The sequence below is a fragment of the Quercus suber genome, unplaced genomic scaffold (genome assembly GCF_002906115.3).
Source record: "Quercus suber isolate HL8 unplaced genomic scaffold, Cork oak 2.0 scaffold_597, whole genome shotgun sequence".
Lineage (NCBI taxonomy): Eukaryota > Viridiplantae > Streptophyta > Magnoliopsida > Fagales > Fagaceae > Quercus > Quercus suber.
The window spans coordinates 281808-304013 of NW_027070041.1; the positions used below are offsets into that span (position 1 = coordinate 281808).

The window sequence follows — 22206 nt, forward strand, 5'->3', positions numbered from 1 at the left end:
GTAATGGAAGTGTAATTAAAAAGATCTTTGTTCTTCTTCATGCTCATTGTAGTTGTTTAGCCAATAGAACTCCTTTCAGCTGCACCACTCATACACACGGATCTTCTTATGTTAAATTTATATTTGCACTTTGTTGAAGTTGAGTTAGATGCAAAAGTAGTGGTTTCATTGATCTCTAACACAACTGAAACTAGCTGTGAGATCTATACTCTTGTTGAAGATTGCAGGTGATGCTGCTCTAGTTAGGAGGGGAGTGAATTTGCAACAGGATTTTGTGGTTTTTGATCATCCCCCTATGATATTTTGTTGCTTTAAAATCGAGACAGTTTCGGTCTGTATGTTGACAGAATTTGTGATGCCTAGGCCTTCTAGCTCCTAATTTCTAAAAACGAACTCTAGTTTAATATATATATAAGGTTCATAGTGCCAAAATTATAAGCACAAAAGAATCTTTAATGTTCAAAATTCAAATACTTAGAAGAAAATACGCTTTTAATATTCAAAAATGCAATACATTGATTAAACATATTTTCCGTACTATATTTATAAAAAATAAAAATAGAAAACTCAAAATTTAACTTAACATTGATATTCCTATCGCGCTCCTTTGCTTAAATTGGAGGGCTTGGCAAGCCTATCTAAACACATAAATACAAGAACGACAAATATACATAAGAGTTACAACAAGACCAGCCCTTAAACAATATTCACTATGCGTGTATATTTTTTATATCAACATAACCCTGCAGGAGACGTGGGACAACAATCCATCAGGTGGATGTGTGACAAATTTGGCTGACTAGCTTCTTTCATCTCCCACCCAATTGTTCTTTTCCTTGGGCCCAGTAGGACCTTCCTCTCCAGATAACTCAATAGGTAACTTATCAAATATATTCTCTACTGAATGTCTGAGCATCACAGGCAAAATATTAATTAGCTTATCCAGCTCAGTTCTTGAATCGTACACAATAGTTGGACCCCATTCTCTCATAAAATGCAACCAAAAAGGCTCTGTAATAACCTCATATCCAAGATACTCTGCTGCAACAAGTTCATAATGGATGCTTGAATCCACATACAAATTACTCCGAGCACAATCATTCCTCACTCCAATCCCGAGCTTTGCAGACCCCTGGAGATACATCCCGGGATGAGGGTAACTTGCATGTCCACTCTTTGATGAGTAAACAACAGCTTTATTTCCCTCTATGTACTCTAAGTCATAAGCTTCCACCCATTGACCACCACTATGCTGTGAAAAATATATACTCCAAAGCTCACCAGTGAAGTTGCATATACGAAGCGTGTAATGCTCCCAATCACCCACATGCTGCCCAATCTTGCTAAGAGCAATATTCAATAATCCAACTTTCAGTGTGGCAGGGCCATTGAAGGGGCAGAAAACCCACATTGCAATGTCAGTAAAAGCACCGCCTAGAGCTGGCTTCACATGAACAACAAGTTTTGCACTTTCTAAGTTCCCATGTTTGACAATCTCTCTGCGATCATCACTAGGCAAGTCAATCCAAAATTCCCCATCATTCGTTCCCCCACCTGGCAAATTTGAGCCATTTGCATCAATATCCTCACCATATAGACTGCCAGCTTTGAACAATTGTGCTCCATTTTTGAAAAACCATGTAACAGAAGATGGCAAGAAGATCTCTTCAGGATGAAAGAAAACAGTGGGTCCATAGTGGTGGATAAGTGCATGAATCTGATCAAGATTTGGCATTGCAGGTAGAGTAGGATTTAAATTCTTCAAGCATGCAATAGGCATATCTTCTCCAGGAATCCAGTAGCTACTGCAGAAATATGTCCCCACAGGAATTCCTTTCCCCAGCATGCCCCGGTGATTGGGTCTAATACTCCAAACTCGGAACGGCAAGTTTGGAAATTTGTACCCGACATCAAGTATGAGGCGGTAAATTTCACATTTATCTGTTAGGTCACTTCTGACACATCTCACTTCATACAATTCGGGCTTCTCTGGCTTGTTGGTAACCAAATATCCCATGGGCTTGTAACCCTCAGGTGGTTGAGGTAGCCAAATATAACCACAGTCACCATACTTTTCATCACCCCCATCATTAGGACTCCATACTAATGTATAATCAAGAGGCACTTGAAGAGCCGGAGGCTTAATAGGGTCACAGGTATGAGCATTTTCTGGTGAATAAATAGGTACTTCCCTAGCCACAAGAACAAAACCTCGTAAAGGCAGGTTGTTAGGTTGGCAATAGTGACCAAGGCAATAGAATCCATCTGGTATTCCCACTGGTTTGTAAAACGTAACACCTTTCTTCTTGTCTTGTGATAGGTTGTAGCCCCAAATGAACTCGAACTTTGTGATCTTGATAACTTGTATTTCTCCAAGACTTATTCTTCCAGAAGCAAAACTTTCACCTGAGAAGGCAATCATACAATTAAGTAACTTATATGAAGAAGCTGAATTCTCATTCAAAAAAGAGGAAAAAAATGCATAATAACCTTTAGACATGAAATCAATATATATATATATATATATATCTGTGTGTGTGTGTGTGTGTGTGTGTGTGAAACATTGCCTATAAAACACAATAGATACAAAAGAGCCCCCCGTCCTAGCATGACGTTTTTCCCCCTTCTTTGGAGTCGCTAAAACATGAGAAGTACAAAACAGCAGAAAGAATAGTCATTAAACCATTAATTCAAATACTGGAGCTCTGAGGTTAGAAATCTATACACAGAAAAATACAAAACCAAGATTATCTAGATTCTTAAAAAGCCACCTGTCTCTACAAGCTTTGACAAACCAATAACACCCTCCAAGGAACTTTAAACAGAAATTAAAATGGAAAAANTTACACAACAAACATCAAGTAGTAAGCCCTATACACAACAATCATCAAGTAGTAAGCCCTATTTATAACACACAAGACACCTTAAATTCGTTTATTGCTTTTGTGAAAGGAAAATGAAAATATAAAACCTAGAAAATTATTTTACAAACTTTTGATGTGATGAGTAATTGTTAGTAAATAAGAAAGTGATGTTATTAATGAACCAAGATGAAAATTAATAAAAATTTGTTATAAATGTTATAAAATAATTTGTAATTATAGCATTACTTGTAATGTAACATTAGTAGTAATGGATTTTACACACAAGTTACAGGCTAATTAGACCAGTCACGCCTAAACACAAGAATAAGTCAGAGTCCAACAACTGGCTCATAATCTTAAGCCCACTGTCTCAAGATATTATTTAAGATGGCCCATTAGCATAAAATGATCTATCTAAAAACAAAAGGTTTGAAACAAACTTAGCATGCCAACGTGAGCTATCTAGAAGCATTGCAAAAGGTTAAAATAAAGTCTAAAATGTAAAATCATGTGATTCCTTGGCATTGGGAAACAAAAATATCTTTCCACAAAATCTTATAAAATCTTACAATTATTTATACTTGTGGATCACTATCACGCTAAGGTTGTTTTTTTTTTTTTTTTTTTTTTTTTTTTAACTCAAAGTATGGTGCTTCGAGAAAAGGTGTGAGCTACAATGATTATAGGATAGTCATTATCGAATCTGTGTTTATTCACTCAGAAGCAACATGTGCTCAGAAATTTAAACGTGTCTAGAAGAGAAGGACTCAGGGTCAAACTGTCAAAGTATAATGGAGCGTGGTCCCACGCGCCTCAGCTTTATATGCAGATACAGGCTGCTAAGGTCCTTATAGTGTGGTCTCCCTCGTGGACCTTCTATTAAAGAAAGAAAACAAATTGATATTTTTCTCTCTGGCTAGCTACTTTGCACTTTCTCCACCATTCAATTATCTTATCTCCTGAATTTTCCTGAGAACCAAACAAAAGCTAACGTTTGGTGTTGGAAACATCACATGGCCCTCCTTTCTCTTTATATATATAAATACATAAAGGAACCTGTAAAGGACTCATGGTTCAGTTTCTAAAATCTATATTCTTTTCTTGTCCACTTTTTTGGTCATTTTTGGAAGAACTCTGAGATCATTGCTTTACTCTCTTACTACATCTCAAAAGAGGTAAATTTTCATTCTGTCTCTGCCACCTTTCCATTTTTTTCTGCAATTTTTTGGAGCTTCTTCTGATATGAGATATGCACTGCTTCTCCAACTATGTTGCAAGAATAATGTCACAACGATGAACTACTTTTTAATTCATGAATTGTGTTCCTTTCCTCTCCTTCAAGATGCCATACCTCATGAAGGATGACTCTTTATTGCTCTTTTCTTTTCCTTCATGAATTGTTTTCCTATGTTCTCTTTGGACTGATGTGTTGTTATTGTAATTTAAGAACTATTTGCACCCAAACATAATCGCAAAAAGCTCTCTCACATACAATAAAATGGCTTTCAAAGCTTTGATCTTTAAGGCGTCTGAAACTGAGAGTATATTTGTTTTGAACCCCCTCAGCATATTCCAAAAACTCCTATGAGATTGGAGGGGGGGTTCACGTAGTATGACCCTCTTACACAATTATTTGGTTTTTGATAGTGATAGAGAGAGCGAGATCTCTGTTGTCTGTGTTGAAACTCTTTGACTATTTTGAGGGTGGAGGACTAGTATTTGTCGAAAGGGGTAGACATGGAAATGGAATGGACCATTTGGAAAGAAAAGGATGGTTTTGTTAGGTAATTGAGTTCAAAAATATATTTATTTAAAAAAAAAAAAAAAGTTGTCCTATTTGTGGGTGGTGGGTCACCATGCAATTTTTAATGTATTTATATATATGGCCATATGGGTGCGCAATCAAATGGGTTGGGTTGCATTTTTTTTCATGCTTTAGTCAGTGAGTGGCCAAGTCTTGGAGGGACATTATGAGCAGGGCCCCCCAAGTTTGAAAATTGGTTCATGTTGTCTACCCAAATAATAGAAATAAAAATAAAAGTTGCGCTTATCAAAAAAAAAAAATAAATAAAAGTTGCGGAGATATTTTCCTCCAAGCCATTACATAAGGTTTTAAAAGATTATTTATATATAGTTTTTGAGTAATATTATATTTATAATTTTTTTACAATAATTTCATAATAAATTCTAAATAATATGTTGTTATTGATTGTTATTAATTGATAATAAAAGTAATTTTTGTAGTAGCCTTAGATTAGAACCAATAATAACTTGCCACTTAAAATTTGTTAAAATTGTTATGAAAATATTGTAGATGTAGAATTTCTCATTGTTTTAATCATGTCATTTTTTTAATGAGTCATGTGACTTATTTAAACGATAGTGATATGCTACCTCTACAACATTTTCACTACACAACAATCATCAAGTGATAAGCCCTATTTATAACACACATGACACCTTAAATTTGTTTTTTGCTTTTGTGAAGGAAAATGAAAATGTTAAACCTACAAACTTATTTTACAAACTCCTAATGTGATGAGTAGTTGTTAGTAAATAAGAAAATGATGTTATTAGTAAATCAAGATAAAAATTAATAAAAATTTATTATAAATATTATAAAATAATTTGTAATTATAACATTACTTGTGATGTAACATTAGCAGTAATAGATTTTACACATAAGTTACGGGACTAATTAGGTCAGTCATGCCAAAACACAAGAATAAGCCAGAGTCCAACAACTAGCTCATAATCTTAAGCCCACTATCTCTAGATATCATTTAAGATGGCCCATTAGCATAAAATGATCTATCTAGAAACAAAAGTGTTTGAAACAAACTTATCACACCAACATGAGCTATCAGAAGCATTGCAAAAGGTTAAAATAAGGTCTAAAATTTTAAATCATGTGATTCCTTGGCAACGGAAAACAAAATTATCCTTGCCGCACAACCTTACCACTGTGTTTGATTGGAGTAAATTTAGGGAGGATGGAAAACATAGGGAGGAAAATAGGGTAAAAAATAGTGTTTTTCACTGTTTGGCAAAAGAAGAAAAATAGGAAGGAAGGAAAACCCGGGAGAAAATTTTCTCTCCCGAGCCCACAAATTTCATCCTCCCAAATTAAGAGAAAAAGCATGGAGAGAAAAGTTCTCTCACAGCACCGCCTACTCTCATTCATAACCTTCTCACATATCTCACCTGATAACTTTTGCTCACAAATCCTTATCACTTTTTTGTCTCTTCTCATCTTACAAGTATTTATACTCATGATGGTGTGACGCTAAGGTTGTACTTCTTTCTTTTTTTTTTTTTTTTTTTAACTCAAGTATGGTGCTCCGAGAAAACGTGTGAGCTACAATGATTATAGGATAGTCATCATCGAATCTGTCCTTATTCACTCACACCGTCACACACACACGCGTATGCAATTGCAAAAATAAAAACTCTAAATAATTGTGAAGATTAGTCCAATCTTACCTCAACATTTGCCGCCTGTACGATTCTCAAAGAACATGCACCAAAACCAAACAAGCAACATATGCCCAGAAATTTAAACGTGTCTAGAAGAGAAGGAATCAAGGTTAAACTGTCAAAGTCTTATGGAGCGTGGTCCCACGCGCCTCAGCTTTGTATGCAGATACAGCCTGTTAAGGTCCTTATAGTATGGTCTCCCTCGTGGACCTAATTTTATTAAAGAAAACAAAACAAAATTGATATTTTTCTCTCTGGCTAGCTTCATTGCACTTTCTCCACCATTCAATTATCTATCTCCTATATTTTCCTGAGAACCAAACAAAAGCTAACGTGTGGTGTTGGAAACAGCACATTGCCCTCCTTTCTCTTTATATATAAATACATAAAGGAACCTGTAAAGGTCTCATTGGTTCAGTTTCTAAAATCTATGTTCTTTTCTTGTCCACTTTTTTGGTCATTGGAAGAACTCTCAGATCATTGCTTTACTCTCTTACTACATCTCCAAAGAGGTACATTTTCATTCTGTTTCTGCGACCTTTTCCGTTTTTTTCTGTAATTTTTTGGAGCTTATTCTGATATGAGATATGCACTGCTTCTCCAACTATGTTGCAAGAATAATGTCACGTCCATAAACTACTTTTTAATTCATGAATTGTGTTCCTTTCCTCTCCTTCACGATACCATGCTTCATGAAGGATGGCTCTCTGTATGCTATTGCTCTTTTCTTTTCCTTCATGAACTGTTTTCCTATGTTGATGTGTTCTTATTGTAATTTAAGAACTATTTCAGTTTTGTGTGTGGCTTGCGTTAGCTTAATTGATAATCATCGAATTAGGAATCTAAAATTGAATCCTGTCTTTTTAATAGTGAAGAGTAATCATTATTGTCGAATTAAGAATCTAACTTTGAATCACATCTTTTTAAAAATAAAGAGTAATAATCGTTATAGAACGAATACCATAAATTCAAATCTTATTATAATTAATGTGTATACACATACATTTTACTATTTTAAGATAAACAGTTGGTGTTACCATGTAATTTTAATGTGATATTAGTTTAAAAAGGGCAAATTTATTAACTGCTCTTGGTAAATTAATAAGATAACTATACTAATCATTCTATTCCTTTTGCCTTGTCTCCATTTACATTTTCCTTTATGACAGGCTCAACTCTCAACCTCTTCCTTTCTTTTCTCCACAGGACTTATCCAAAACAAAAGCCTACCACTAGAGCTTTATATTGTCAAAGAAAAATGCTGCTAAGAAGCTCTTCAACACCAGTTCTTGGTTCCCTCCTTCCATCCTTCTCAGACAGTCCCCACCACAACAACTGCAATCACTATGAAACCAATAACATCATCATCAAGCACCCACCCCCTACCATTCCCCAAAAGCACAACAACAACAGGTTCTCACTTCACCAAACTGGCTCTCTCAACCTCTCCCCATTCTCATGCAACTCCTCTCCAATCTCTCCCTCCATTGCTGACCTCGATTGGAACAAAGGCTTTCGAAGAGCTCAGTCTGATGGAAACTTGGAAGGACTAGCCTATGCTTCTTGCAGCACCAATGAAGACCAATACATTGAAACAAACCTACCCAAGAAGTTTTCAGCGAGACCCAAGTGCACCATGTTGCAAACTATACCATCTTTCTCATTTTATAATTCGAAAGGTGAATATGAAGATGAAGAAGATAAAGAAGAGAGTGATATAGAGGATGATGATGAAGAAGAGAGAGAAGAGAGGGACATGGCTATGAGAGCACAAACTCTAACATTGGAGAACAAAATGAACAGCATGATTTTGACTGAAGAGGTGAATGTTAAGGATCAAATTTGGAATACGGGTGTTGGAGATGAAAAGGAGCTTCTTGGTCAAGGGATGTTTCTTGCAAGAGGGATTGGCATTGGTGGTGCCAGTGGTGGTGGTGGTAATGGTGGTCAAGGACGTGGTGGCGGCAGTGGAGATTTCAACTCAGGAGAGGACAACCAAGGAGTTGAGGAGTATTATAAGAGGATGGTGGAGGAAAATCCTGGCAACCCATTGTTTCTGAGAAATTATGCTCAATTTTTGTACCAGGTTAGTTTTGTTCTCTCTTTGTTTACCCATTAGTTTCTTTTCTTGTGATTAAAACTGATGCAGATTTGTGCTTTTCTTAAATCATACCAATATAGTTACTCTGATGATAATATTTTTGCAATTTTGGTCAATATGATGAACATTTTGCTTCCATTGGACATGTTGCTTTTCTTACATTTGTAATGATAACGCATATCAATATATAAGACATATTGCAATGATGGATAACTGGATACTAAAGAAGCTATTATCATATCACAAGCTAGAAGAACCTTTTTAGAAGCTAAAGCTAAATTTTGACGAGCGAATGATAAAATTTATGAATGATACTCTGCTTCACTGGGGCATTGTTACTAGTTAGTAATGCTTTACACATTATTTTGACAGACAAAGAGGGACCTTCAGTGTGCCGAAGAGTACTACTCTCGTGCTATCCTAGCAGATCCAAAGGATGGTGAAATTCTATCACAGTATGCTAAGCTAACATGGGAACTACATCATGACCAAGACAGGGCTTTAAGCTACTTTGATCGAGCAGTTCAAGCTTCTCCTGAAGATAGGTATGTGTACCCCATTGAATAAAAATTTTTACATACTTTAGGATGCTATTTTAATTTTCTTGTTCAAGTACTTGGTATGCACTTTGCCACGCTATATAACCTGTGATTCTTGGTTTTCAGCCACGTTCAAGCAGCATACGCTAGCTTCCTCTGGGATACAGAGGAATATGAAGAATGTGATGTACCAAGAGATGTTGAAGCCATGCCATCACATTTCCATGGAGCCGTGGCTTCTGCGAGTGCTTAAATTGTGGAGCAAAGCATGTGGACTGATAAAGCATCAAGCCGTTGAAGCCATATCATTGGTTGACGGGAAGAAATGGGTTTTCCAGGATGATCTTGCCAGTGGCTTGTATATCAAATGAAGGTGTTGGGTAGCTATAGTTTGAACACGATGTAAACTATACGGTGCTAATGACCATTTAGCCATACCAGTGATTTGCCCCGAAAGGCACTTATCAGGAAGGGAATCTACCAAATGAACGAAAAATACAAAGAAAATAAAAATTATCCAGAATTCTTCATTGTCATGATTCAAAGTTTATGCATGAACAAAAAAATCTAAATAATACCTGAGTTACTTTCTCCATTATATCCTCTTCTGGAAAACAAAGATCTCTCTCACCACAAACAAGATTTCTCTCCAAACTAATTTGAAAAAAAACCCTCCAAACTCTTCATATATATTTTTATTAAGTTTGAATTTTAAAAATCTAACAATTAAATTGCATATTAATTATGTTCTTTATATGCATGTCAAATTTCATTCAAATCGAATATTATTTACAATGCAATCGATAAACTTATTTTTTATACACAACTTTAGACCACAAATACTTGAAATTTAAATATTTAATTGATAACATAGTAATTGATCTTTGATATTATTAAAATTTTGCAAGTATAAAAAATATAATAAGAACATGCAATCAAGTTAGATTTTTCAAATTCACACTCACTATAAAGATATATAAAGAATTCAAAATTCCCTCCAAACTAGTTTAAAGAAAAACCTTTTTCCCTTACCAATGTCCCATACAAGCAGAAGCAGCAGCATCTTTTTGGTAACTCCTGGACAAACGACTTGGAAGCACAAAATTGTTGAATTTAAAGTCAATCATGGAACCAACCAAAATTGTTGTACCAGCTGTTTAGAAGATCATGACAATCAACAAGAGGAAACAAGATTGATATCAGATTGTTCACTCTCTAATCAACAATGATATTTTGATATAAGAGAATCTAGAAGAGTGAAGTATGATTTCTAAGATCAGAAAGTCATTCATTAAGCACTTGTTCTCCTGAAAGCATGGGACATATAACGCCAAAAAATTTCCCACTTGAATTGCATACTAAAACCCAATCAAGGGGAAAAAGAACATAGCTATACCCACACAAGAAACAACACAAGCAAGTCTCTCACCACTGCCATTCATGTAAAATTGCACACCTCAAAAAAGTACAACATATTTTCCTGAAACCATCAGAAGGAAAATGTTTCATCGGCAAAACTTATGAGCCTAAATAGCTCAAATCACCCATCAGATCAGACTAGTAGCTTTGACCCACGGATAGTTCTGCCCTCAAAAAACTTCTCCCCATCTTTAGATGCTTATCGCCTAAGGCTTTCATCTCATCGTGAACCACGCTGATAAAAATCATTGCCTCTTAGTCTGTTGTCACCACCATCCTGATAGCTTCCCCTGCCCAGACTCCGTGAACCAAAACGCCCCCTTGGAGCCTCTGTTTGGTAACTGCCTCGTCCTCTTCCCCCCCGTCCTGGTTATGGCAATTCAAAGTAGATGTTAATATACACAAATTCAGCATCATTTCAACACTACAACAAAACAGACGAATAACAATTGGCTACTCCAAGAACACCATGCCACAAGGAAAATAACTACTATAAAAGTACGAAAGTTGAATTAGCTGCAAACATATGTAAGATCTAGTTTGGCCCATAAATTTTCTAAGTATCAATGAATCCAATAGTCACTATTTTGTTGGACATCAACCATAAGGAAAATAATTTATTGCAGTAAGAATTTGATCCTAGTAGACTAGTAGACAGCAGATATTACCTATTCTGAAACGAGGTGTTTGCTTGTTACTAAGATAACCATGACTTGTTATCATGACAACTACCACACACAACAGAAGCTAATAAACACTACTTCATCAACATTGTGTCAAAAATGCCAATGTACCGCCATAAAAATTTCCATGTCCACCTTTCTAGTCTCTTGGTTTTTGGAACAAATTTTTTTTGTTCAAAAATAGTTTTGCACATCACGTAACAACTATATATAAAAATCTAATCTGTCTTTTCTAAGAAAAATAATTCTGACAGTTGCTCTTTATATTTTGAAGAGATTTTTTTAGGTAAGAATCCATGCAGCCCATATAGACTAATCTGTTAAGAATCCAAAGCTGACCCCAAAAAATTTGGGAATAAAGCACATTTATCCTTAATATTCAAAAGATTTTTTTATATAAGTTGATTTATTTTAAAGATATAATTTCAGCCAAACTGACATAAAAGCAGTTAGCAATTCAACATTTGAAACTATATAAAGCATGTGATCAAAGAACAAATAATCCATAAGAAATACATTTGTTGGAGTACAATTTTTAAGACATCTCCAACAATGCCTGATTTTTTTATAATACAAATTAGAGGAATAGATAAAAGGCACATACTTCCACCTCGAGTAATGCCACTGCTGTTTGGTCTCCTTTCCTCAATGTAGACTTGCCTTCCAGCCAACTGTATCGGAGATGCCTACAAAGATAAACAAATTTAGGCCCAGAAAACAGTAATTATTGAATTGACATTTAAAATATAATTCATTGCACAATTTCAGTAGATTATTGAAGATTAAAAAAAAAATAAAAAAATTACAACACATAAGACAGGCTGGTTCTTTCAGGCACCATAAAATATAAAGAAAAAATGGAATAAAATATTACAACTTTCAGGGAATAATAATCAAAATCCCAATTTACTGTTCTATTCACATTGCATGGAAGTAATAGTAATAACAAATTCCGTAAGTATTAAAAACATTGTTTATTTAGTTTTTCGTAAGCTTCAATAGATAAGATACCTGATACACATCCATGTTATATTCAAGTTGTAACACAAAATATCAATAAAATATTACCAAATACTTAGGATATTCACTACAATACCTTGAAGACTTTTTCAAATATATTTAAAGCCTAAAAAAAAAACACAGAGAGAAATACAAACCTTGAGTGCATTTTGAACACCAACAAGGTCTTCGAACTCAACAAAGGCATAGCAAACTCCAACTTCCTGTATAAATCAATTGCTATTTTAGCTGCTCACAAGGTCACATACAACAAAGTCACTATCGAGAAAGAAAATCCCACCTTGCGTAACCTAATAAAGACACCATCAGGTATAATTTTCCCAAAGTCCTTGAATTCCTGCTCAATTTCTTCTTCAGTAATCGTAGGAGGCAAGTTCCTCACATAAACAGATTTTGGTTCATCTGGAAGGAAGATGAAGAATCAACTTAATGCTTCAAAAATGAAAATGCTCAAACATATCAACTTAGTTACATGAGATAACCTTCCAAGTCTGAAATTCAAATACAAGTGTACTCTCATAAATAGAATCCTCAAAATTTCAAGTGAAATATTGGCACATCACACAACAACTATTGGAATTTGAACCAATCACATGGTCTCCAAATAACATATATATAACTTTTTTATAAGTAAATTATTATTTGGACAGGAGGACCCAGCCCATATGTCGAACTAAATATTACTTAAACAAATATTATTTTTTATAAATCAATAGTTGGGGGTGATGGGAGTTGAACACTAGATGTCTCTATTGGAAACACTAGGAGATGCCAATTGAGCTAATTAAATGATACATTGTAGACTGCAATAACAGGGGAAGGACAAACATTACAGAGTACAAACAGCCCAAGGCCAGCAATAAAGCTAATGCTATAATGTCATCAAAACAGAAATGATAAAGTTTAAAACATGTATCAATAACTAGACCTTCTTCCATTGTCAGACCCTCCTCCACTGCTTCTGCCACATATTCAGGCACATATGACAATGCAGAGTTTGACTGCTGAGCAGCAGGCTGTGGTGTATGATTCCAATCTGAGGCAGTCGGGAAACTTCTATTTAAAGATGGCTGGCCGGCTGCTGATGATGCAGGCTGTCCTCTAGAAACTCGCAGCTAGCAAGTTCCAACCATTAAAAACACAACACGTAATATATAAGTTAATTAAACCAACAGAAACTAATAAATTCCAAATTTCAATTAATGATGGTTCTGGTTTTAGTAAAGGTATACACACACACACACACACAAACAAACAAAATACATATCAATAAAGGTTCCACTCCTCCCATGCACAAATCTGAATCAATGGAAAACCCCCAATTCTTCTTGTGTTGACTCCCATGCATGGTCCCATCGCTTCTTTTTATTTATTTTAAATTTGCATATATCTTCTCCAACCTCAGTTTATCTCTGACATAGATGTTTTTTACTAATGAATCCAATATTTTTCCCCCAATTGATTAATGAACAAAATGTCTTTTGATCATGTCAGGTATATGAAGAACATACAAACATGTGCAAACCAAACTCGCATAAACCTTCAATAAAGGAAAAGTAGCAAATCCAAAGGCACTTGCAGGAAACAAACACATCCTGAGACATAATGGCAAAACAACAATGCAGCAGTACATTTGAAAATGAAAACAGAGTGGCACAGGTGTAAACCACCCCCCACCATCCACCACACACAAACTCCAGAGTAACAGAACAGGTAACATACGATAGAAGCGTAAGTTTTCTTCAGTGGCTCTCCCACAGGCTCCTCCACAGCTACAGCCGGGGCTTCATGCACAGTGTTTACCACACTTTGAAGTGAAGCAGATATCTCCTCTGCAGGAGCTTCATCCACCACAATTTCAGTTTCATGATCCTCTTGCAGCTGTTGCTCTGGGAGACTATATTGATGTTGTTGCTCTGGGAGACTATACTTATCAACTGGATCTTCTTCTATATGGATTGAATCAACATAATCCCGGGCCTCTTCCTCCAAAACATAGTCAGAAACTGCTAATACCACTGGGTTAAAATAATCCCCCAAAAAAAAAGACATGGAAAAAAATAAAAACAAAAATGCAACACCACTCCTACTAAACAATGTAGAACAGCCACAAGTTGATGATTTCAGGGAAAAAGGAACAATAAAATTACTCCAAGTTTATAAACAACTTTATTTTTTCAACCAAGAATTTATGAAAATATCTACATTACATGACAACAAGGAAATTCATGCACACACAGTTCACCAAATAAACTATGCTTCCTCAACTAGCAATATTACTGATGACTTGATAATGCGCCTTAAATAAGTAAAGGCAAAAAGAATCATGATGGTATAACTAACCCCAACACTTGCATGACACCAAACACAAATTGATCCTTTTTCGTTCACATTAACTATGACATGCCAAGTCAATTTCCATAGTCTAAGACTGGGAAAAGCTTGGATGAGTTCAAACACCCAAGAATAGGAAACTAGAAACTTGTTGGCTAATTTAAATAGACATCTATACTGTACAATGAGTCCCATATGCATATAATTGTTTAAACTCATGGTGGAGCCATGCAAATTGCATATGAAACCTACTGGGCTCAAATTTCAAATATCTAGTAATTAACAATTCTCATAGCAAAGCAGCTGCACTACCTGGAGGCTCTGGAAGAGGGCTAGAAGCATTCAGCTGTGTATCAAACTGGTGTTCTGATGGAATAGGTGCTTGATGTTGATAGATAATTTCATCATCATCATTGAACTGGAAAATATCATTAAGAACAAAGTAACCTGTCTCTTGAGGAGCAAGAAAAAAGGTCTGAACAAATTTCCTCCGTCCACCGAATTCCCTTGCTTTAACCAATCCTGAAACCATTACCAGAACACCTCGATTCCAAGAATCAACGGAATTTAATGTCTTAACCTCAATTGAAGTGAAATTCAACGACATGATGAGCGTATGAATTTCCTGCAGAGGGGGGAAAAATTATAAATTAACATGAAGAAGAAACAAATAAAATAAAATAAAATAAGAAATGTATCAAGTCACAAAGCAAAATACACACAGAGTTGGCAACAGAAAAATTTAAGGAAAGTCTGATTGCATCTGAAAAGATAAACCACCAAAATATATTATAGATCATATTTCCACTAGATATAGAATAATCTAAGATAATTGCAATTTGGTGACATGTAAATTAGAAACAACTGATGAGCATTTCATATCTTTTGCTGATGACACCATTTTATTTTGTGATGCTTCTAGGGAACACTTGCTATACGTCAAAAGATGGATCTAATTTGTTTTGAAGCTGTCGGTAGCTTGGATGCATTAGCAAGTATTATTTGTTGCAGAGTGCATAGTTTAACAATGAAATAGTTGGGAATGCCTTTGGGTGCTCCGTTTAAGGAAACTTCAATTGGAATCCCATTTTGGAAAGGATGGAATGGAAACTCTCTGGTTGGAAGATACTTTACTTATCATCGGAAGGTAGACTCACTTGGTCGAAGAGTACTCTGTCAAGTCTTCCAACATAATACTTAACTCTTTTTACCATCTTGAAATCTGTGGCAGATAAGCTTGAAAGAATTAAGAGGAACTTGTTGTGGGGGACTTCAGAGAGTAGTTTAAATGCTCCTTGGTGGCAGGAGATAAGGTTTGTTCGCCTATTGAGGTTGGTGGCTTGGGGGACAGGAGGATTGTGTGTTTCAATCAAGCATCACTAGGGAAATGGTTATTAGGGAAATGGTTATGGAGGTTTGGGCATGAAGCATGTCATTTATGGCAAAAAATATTAGGAAGACAATATGGGGGCCTAAGTACCAAAGGTAGTAGGGGGCTCATGGGTGTGGATTATTGTGTAGTATAAGAGCAGTGCCAGGATATAATGACCTTGCCTCGATTGTGTAGATATTTTCTGCTTTGAATCCTAGACCCTCAAGGTTTTGTTCTCCTCCCAAAGCACACAGCAATCAAAGAAAAAGCCTCTACACATTGAAAAGAGATCACCCCTTATAAGCACATCTGGGATAGATTCTCTTTCCATGTGGCTTTTGAAGTTGGAGTGGGTAATCGTATTCAATTTTGGCATGATCGGTAAGCTGGGGATATTCCTCTTAAACTCCTTTACCCTGTTCTCTTTGCATGCTCAGCTGATAAGGAAGCTTTTATCTCTAATGGTTTGGGTCCCCAAGTGGTGTGGGGATTGCACCCTTCAAGAGGCCTTCCCAGAACTTTATAGCTTTAGACATCATAAGGAGTCCTCTATAGCAGAGGTCATGCATTTTCCTAACCAATGCTGCATTGGGACATACAATTTTCTAGAGCTATACAAGATTGGGAGTTGCAACCTTTGACTGCTTTTATCGACCTTATATATTCTATGCCACTTAAGGGTGAGGGACATCACGTGACAAACTTTGTTGGAAGTCAGCACAAAGTAAGGGTTTTAAGGTGCGTGAGTACTATTTCTCCCTTTCCTCAACTCCTGGCATTCTTTTTCTATGGAAGCCTGTGTGGCACTCAAAGATCCCTCCTAGGGTAGCTTTCTTTTCTTGGACTGCATCCTTAGGAAAGATTTTGACTATTGACAATTTATGGAATAGAGTTGATAATGTTGTGGATTGGCCCTTTATGCGCAAAAGGAGTGGAGAGTCAGTAGAACATCTTTTACTTCATTGTCTCATAGCTTTTGAGCTATGGAAAATGGCGTGGAATTTGTTTGGTCTTCTATGGGTTATGCCACAGAATGTCACTGATTTATTCTCAACTTGGCAAGGTCCTTTTGGTAAACATCAAAATATAGTTTTCAGGAGAGTTGTACCACACTGTGTTCTGTGGTGTCTTTGGGAGGAACAGAATGTGAGATGCTCTGTGGAAATGAACAGTCTATCAAGATTAAACTTCTTATTCTTCACTCTTTTCTGGATTGGAGTACTGCTTTTAATCTTTTCCCTATTCAAATTTATTAGATTTGTTAGACCTTTGTAATTTGAGAGTGATGTACTGTTACTCAGGTTTTCTCTTTTTTGATTAATAAAATTTTGTTACTTATAAAAAAAAGGTGGATGGGGATAATAGGAGTTGGAACTTGAGGTTTCATAGAGATTTTCAAGATTGGGAACTTGTGGCAGCTTTCTCTTTTCTTCATCATATTTATTCTCTCGGGGGATGTGATTCCGATTGGGGTCCATTGGGTCATGCCCGGGTCTTTGCAAGCTTATTGTTTGGTTGGAGGAAGTGGTTCGGGAAGCATGGCTCTAATGTTTGGAATTTGGTAGTTGATGCTGGGTTGTTTGATGTGCGCTGTTTGAAAGGAGCGGAATTGTAGTTTGTTTGAGGACACTAAAGCCTCTTAGGATCAATTAAAAAGAGTGTTTCACCGCACTGTTTTTGATTCGTCCAGATTTTGGGGTTCAATTCATTGCTTATCCATTCTTGAGTTCTAGCTTCGCTTACACTGTCCATATGATACTTTTGTATTCTGTATTTTTGCTCCTTTGTGTTCATCATCACGAACTCAAAAGTTCTTCTCTCTAATTAATAAAAGTGCATTACTTACCTATTAAAAAAATATAAATAAGAAAGGAGACAAGGGGCATCAGGCCAATCAAGAAGTTCCACTTTGCACCTCTTGTCACACCAAATAACTGTACCAAAGAACAGATACACAACAAAGATTGGGAAATGTAGCATAATGAAAGGGTTGACTAATTAGGGGAATCCTCAGAAAATAGGTTGTAGCAATTTTTATCAAGTATAAAGTAGCAATTTGTATCAAGAATAATGTAGCAATTTGGGAAAATACATGCAAAGACAACCTTCCTCTTAAATCTGATAAGTTTAGAGAAAGTGGAATACAATGATGAACTGCAATGTATAGATAAATTTCCTAAGAATGAGACAAGATTTTAAGGTTATATCACCCACGAGTTTCCTAGTCAAATTTTGGACTATATTCTGGGACATGAGGGTAAGATACAAGAAAATGAGCTTACAAGGTCAGCTTTTTTCTTATTTCTGATTTTCCTGGTTTGATTTATTTATCCATAATCCCCTAAAATGATTATTTCACAATCACAATTTTTTTAAGTGACTTAATTGTTCAAGGAAAGTGGTCCTGGCAAATACCTCAAAGCTGGGTTCTATAAAATAATCTCATTTTTGGAACTAAAATCCCCAAAATATGGGCATTCCAAAATAAGCACTTTCTTACCAATTATAATCATAATTGTCAAAACATGAATGTGAATTGATTTTTTTTTCTATATCGTGTATCGCAAGATACATAAACACCTAATGAAATTTATAAAAATAAAGATAAAAATTATAGATATACATAAAAATATATATATTCACTATAAATTTAAAATATATTCAACTAATGACTAAGTTAATCATTACTCATGTAACAAAGCTAACTAAATAAATCAAATTAACATGCATTTATAACATATACATTCATTTTTTATTAAACTCAAAAGTGGACATGAGCCAAAATAATAATTTCTTCTCATCATATTTATCATCTTACCTAATCAACTCCATCTAAGTTGATGTTATCATAATTTCATCATTTGTGAAATTATTGTGCATTTACCTATCAAAAAGAAAAGGTATATCGCGCATTTGTTAACAGCTGAGACATTTCATAAACCAAACCTTTGATTTTTGTAATGTTTAAATCAGGAATGAATTGATTAGGATTGAATATATTTATTTAGAATGATTCCAATGTTAATTATGCAAACTTATTCAAGCATGAACATCAAAGAACTTCGGTAATGTTTCCCAAACTGTATACTTAATCATAAAAGTATTTCTCTCTTCTCCCCCATCTAGATTGCACTGTTTGACACATTTGTTTTCAAAATTAAACTACTTAAATGTATTAGCCACATAATTCAAACCTACAGTACCACCCAACTTTTTTTAAATAAGTTTTCGCTTAAGATAAGGGGGAAAAGGAGATTCGAATTAATGACCTCAGTTTAATGAGGAGTGATCCCCAACCAACTAGGCTACCCCTTGGGGTATAGAATTCCACTCAACTTATACAAGAACTGAAGAGAATCAATTGATCTATAGTATCATGGCTTATGTAAATTAATGAATGCTAAGAACTTCTTCATGAAAATCTTGCTTGCAATAATTGGGGGCCTGTCATTTAGTTCCAATGTTGATTTGTTGGACCTAATGAGTCCATGAGTGATTCTTTAAGGGATCTTGCATTTGAGCAATCCTTCATTCTAATAAATTATTCTCTTAATTATCAAAAAGAAGAAAAAACAGTGAAGATTCTCAGGTGCCTTTTGTGCCCATTAATACTATATGTCATCTCAAAACCATCCCACCCCAAAAAAATAATATCAACATAGCCTTTCTGGTTAAAAGAATTGTCAAAAAGTCAAGATGTAAGTATGTCATTTTGTGCTCCTCTCCAGAACCACGTGCCAATTTTTCCAATAATTATACACATGAACAAGAAAAAAAATATGGAATTAAAACAGCCTATGCAAAGCCAAATAGAAGAGAAATCTAAGATTTGCACAGATCTACCACCACCAAAATTTTGGCACTTCTGAACATGACACTCATATTAACCCATTTCAGCAGCTTGTTTGGATGCGGATAAAAAGAATTCACCCTAAATACCAAAACAAGTGTAGAAATTACAGGAGTGTAAATTGTGCTTATCAATATTCCAAAAACTTATAACATTTGTTATATGTATTAACTTTTTTTCCAACCATGGATCTCAGGCATGTAAACCAATACGTATGATTTTGTAAATTCTAAAAGATAATCCTAGTGTCCTTGTCCACAACCACAGGAGAAAATCCATCAAGTTATCTTGACTAGTAGTAGAAATTGTTATTGGTGACCCTGAATCCCTCCCCCACATTCACATCACATGATTATGCAATACAAAAAAAAAAAAAAAAAATCAATCTAAATTAACCACCACAAAACAAAAATAGAAAAAGAAATATGCACCAACTTTTTACCATAAAAAGAAAAATAGAATATCAACCTACCAGCCCATGACATGATTAATCACAGCTATAAGCATTTATTTACCTTCCTTTTTTTTCATTCATTTTGATTCAATCCTAATTAAAACCAAGAATCCAAGCTTCATAGTAATAATTCCATTAAAAACACATACAAACACAAACCCAAGTGAGAATACTTTTACCAAATCCGATTTACACATTTCCTCAAACAAAATGAAAAAATAAAAATAAAAATAAAAACCCACAAGAATCAATCAAAATAAAATCGAACATGCAAAGAAGGAACATATATATTATAGTAAATAGCTAAAGAAAGACTCGTTTACTAGGATTTCAGAGGCTTTCTGGGTAGAATCTCCATCGATTCGAACCATGACGCTGTCAGCGGAGTAGAACTGGTGAACAAGTTCAGGCTGTTGCTTAAGAATCTTATAGTACTGTGTCACAAAGTACGACCCCACCTGTATATACATGTAATACACAAAAACCATTAAAATGCACACCACCTTAAACAAAAAGAAACACACACAAACACATATAAATATACACACCTGAGCAGCAGTGACAGGGCCTTGATATGAAGAGGCCATTTTCCAGTCACTTTGTAGATTACAAACCCTAATCTACAAACAACTAGGGTTTTGGATGAAACTGTAGCTTTTTTTTTCCCAGCCCAAGAAAACACAGTTCAAAGAAAAAAACCAGTGCTTGGAGATATTTTTCAGATAAAATAAAATAAAGAAGATTAAATTATGTTAGAGAGAGAGAGAGGTTTTAGAGAGAGAAAGAAGAACAGAAAAAGAGAAATGAGAAGACTTGTTTGGATTGAAGATAGATCTGCCAAGAGAGAGAGAGAGAGAGAGAAAGAGAGCTTTGTCTGTCTGCTAAACTGGTTTGCTTTGTCTGCCTTTTTGTTTCGCTGGTTTTATACTATGTTGCAGGGGAATACTATAGGAAACCACAACCGTCGGATTAGGATAGTGGGCACTCTTTAGAAAGACCTACCCACATCACGACCGTCCAAATACATATTCAAAGAAAGTTGGCATCAACGGCTGTGGCTTTTCTTTAAAAGAAGAAAAAAAATGGGTATTATTTTTTTTTTTCTTGGGGATATGAGATAATAGAATCAACGGCTGAGATTTGATGTTGAAGGTGGACATAATCTGACGGTGGTCAAGTAAGGCACAGCATGGACGGTACTTAAACTAGGATGTTTTTGGTGAAGTGGCTAACAGAAATTGGTGGGCAAGATTTTGTTCTGACTCAGAAGTTGAAATCAGGAAACTGTGATTTGTGTACTTCACCAAATACAAGTAGATATTTTATTTTTGCATTGGCATGGTAACTGAGAGCCTGAGACTGAGGCACATACATGGTTTTTGCTAAGCAGAGAAGGGAATGGGAGAAGTCGATTTTGGTGTCCTGATTTGGACAAGAGAGTACAAGAGAGTGACAATTAGTATATAATAATAAAAATAAAAAAGAGGTAAAATTTTGGTTCAAAAAAGTATATTAATATATATGTATATAATTATATATGTGAATCAAAAAGGGAAATGTCAAATGTAGTTTACATGTGTGGTGCTATTCATCACACATCCTTGGATTTGAATGGAGACAACAAATTATTCACAAGAGTAGCAATTGTCCAGAGAGTATATGATCAGGTGCTATTCACAGCAACTGGTTGATTTTGCTATTAAAAGAATTTAAGATAAGAATAACGAATGACACTGCCTGCCAATCTGGGGCGTCATATTTGCAGATTCCGGAAATGGATATTGTCAACATCTTCAGCACCTTTTTTTGTTTCTGAATTTAACTAATTTTATGCCACAAGTTCAGTATTTTTTTTTTTTTTTTTTTTTTACCTCCTCCTTTTTTAGCAGATAAGTTTACTATTTTTTTTTTTCCTTTATTGGGGAATCAAATTTACTACTAATTTAAATGTATATAAAATAGTGGCCTTGGTGAAAACCCCCAAAAAAAAAAATGGCCTTGTTAATGTTGAATTTGTCTGATAATTACGTCACATTTTAGGTTAAAAAAATTTAGGTCACATTGGAAGTACAAAGATTTAAAACATCTAAGTG

The 22206-nt window shown here is 35.1% G+C and overlaps 3 protein-coding genes across 9 annotated transcripts; 1 reads left to right on the forward strand and 2 right to left on the reverse strand.

Moving 5' to 3' along the window:
* Nucleotides 1-471: 471 nt before the first annotated feature.
* LOC111992204 (hypothetical protein At1g04090) lies at nucleotides 472-2455 on the reverse strand. The gene has a single exon (XM_065764968.1). The coding sequence runs from the start codon at nucleotides 2420-2422 to the stop codon at nucleotides 800-802; it is 1623 nt and encodes a 540-aa protein (XP_065621040.1). The 5' UTR covers nucleotides 2423-2455; the 3' UTR covers nucleotides 472-799.
* A 1344-nt stretch (nucleotides 2456-3799) lies between these two features.
* Nucleotides 3800-9511, forward strand: LOC111992203 (uncharacterized). 4 transcript variants are annotated; one of them, XM_065764969.1, is made up of 4 exons: nucleotides 3800-4039; nucleotides 7511-8427; nucleotides 8815-8987; nucleotides 9108-9511. In XM_065764969.1, exons 2-4 carry the CDS (start codon nucleotides 7600-7602, stop codon nucleotides 9232-9234), a joined length of 1128 nt encoding a protein of 375 aa, XP_065621041.1. In that variant the 5' UTR covers nucleotides 3800-4039; nucleotides 7511-7599; the 3' UTR covers nucleotides 9235-9511. The 4 variants fall into 4 exon arrangements, with proteins under 4 accessions (XP_065621041.1, XP_023879827.1, XP_023879826.1 ...); XM_024024059.2 differs by having other exon boundaries at nucleotides 3801-4039; nucleotides 7548-8427; XM_024024058.2 differs by lacking the exon at nucleotides 3800-4039 and adding an exon at nucleotides 6635-6853 and having other exon boundaries at nucleotides 7548-8427.
* Nucleotides 9512-10245: 734 nt separating this feature from the next.
* LOC111992200 (nuclear transport factor 2) lies at nucleotides 10246-21024 on the reverse strand. 4 transcript variants are annotated; one of them, XM_024024046.2, is made up of 9 exons: nucleotides 20662-21024; nucleotides 20437-20571; nucleotides 14750-15062; nucleotides 13826-14112; nucleotides 13032-13218; nucleotides 12384-12505; nucleotides 12241-12306; nucleotides 11694-11769; nucleotides 10246-10766 (listed from the first exon to the last, which is right to left on the reverse strand). In XM_024024046.2, exons 1-9 carry the CDS (start codon nucleotides 20698-20700, stop codon nucleotides 10621-10623), a joined length of 1371 nt encoding a protein of 456 aa, XP_023879814.1. In that variant the 5' UTR covers nucleotides 20701-21024; the 3' UTR covers nucleotides 10246-10620. The 4 variants fall into 4 exon arrangements, with proteins under 4 accessions (XP_023879814.1, XP_023879815.1, XP_023879812.1 ...); XM_024024047.2 differs by having other exon boundaries at nucleotides 13826-14109; nucleotides 20662-21023; XM_024024044.2 differs by having other exon boundaries at nucleotides 11688-11769; nucleotides 20662-21023.
* Between the last annotated feature and the right edge of the window lie 1182 nt (nucleotides 21025-22206).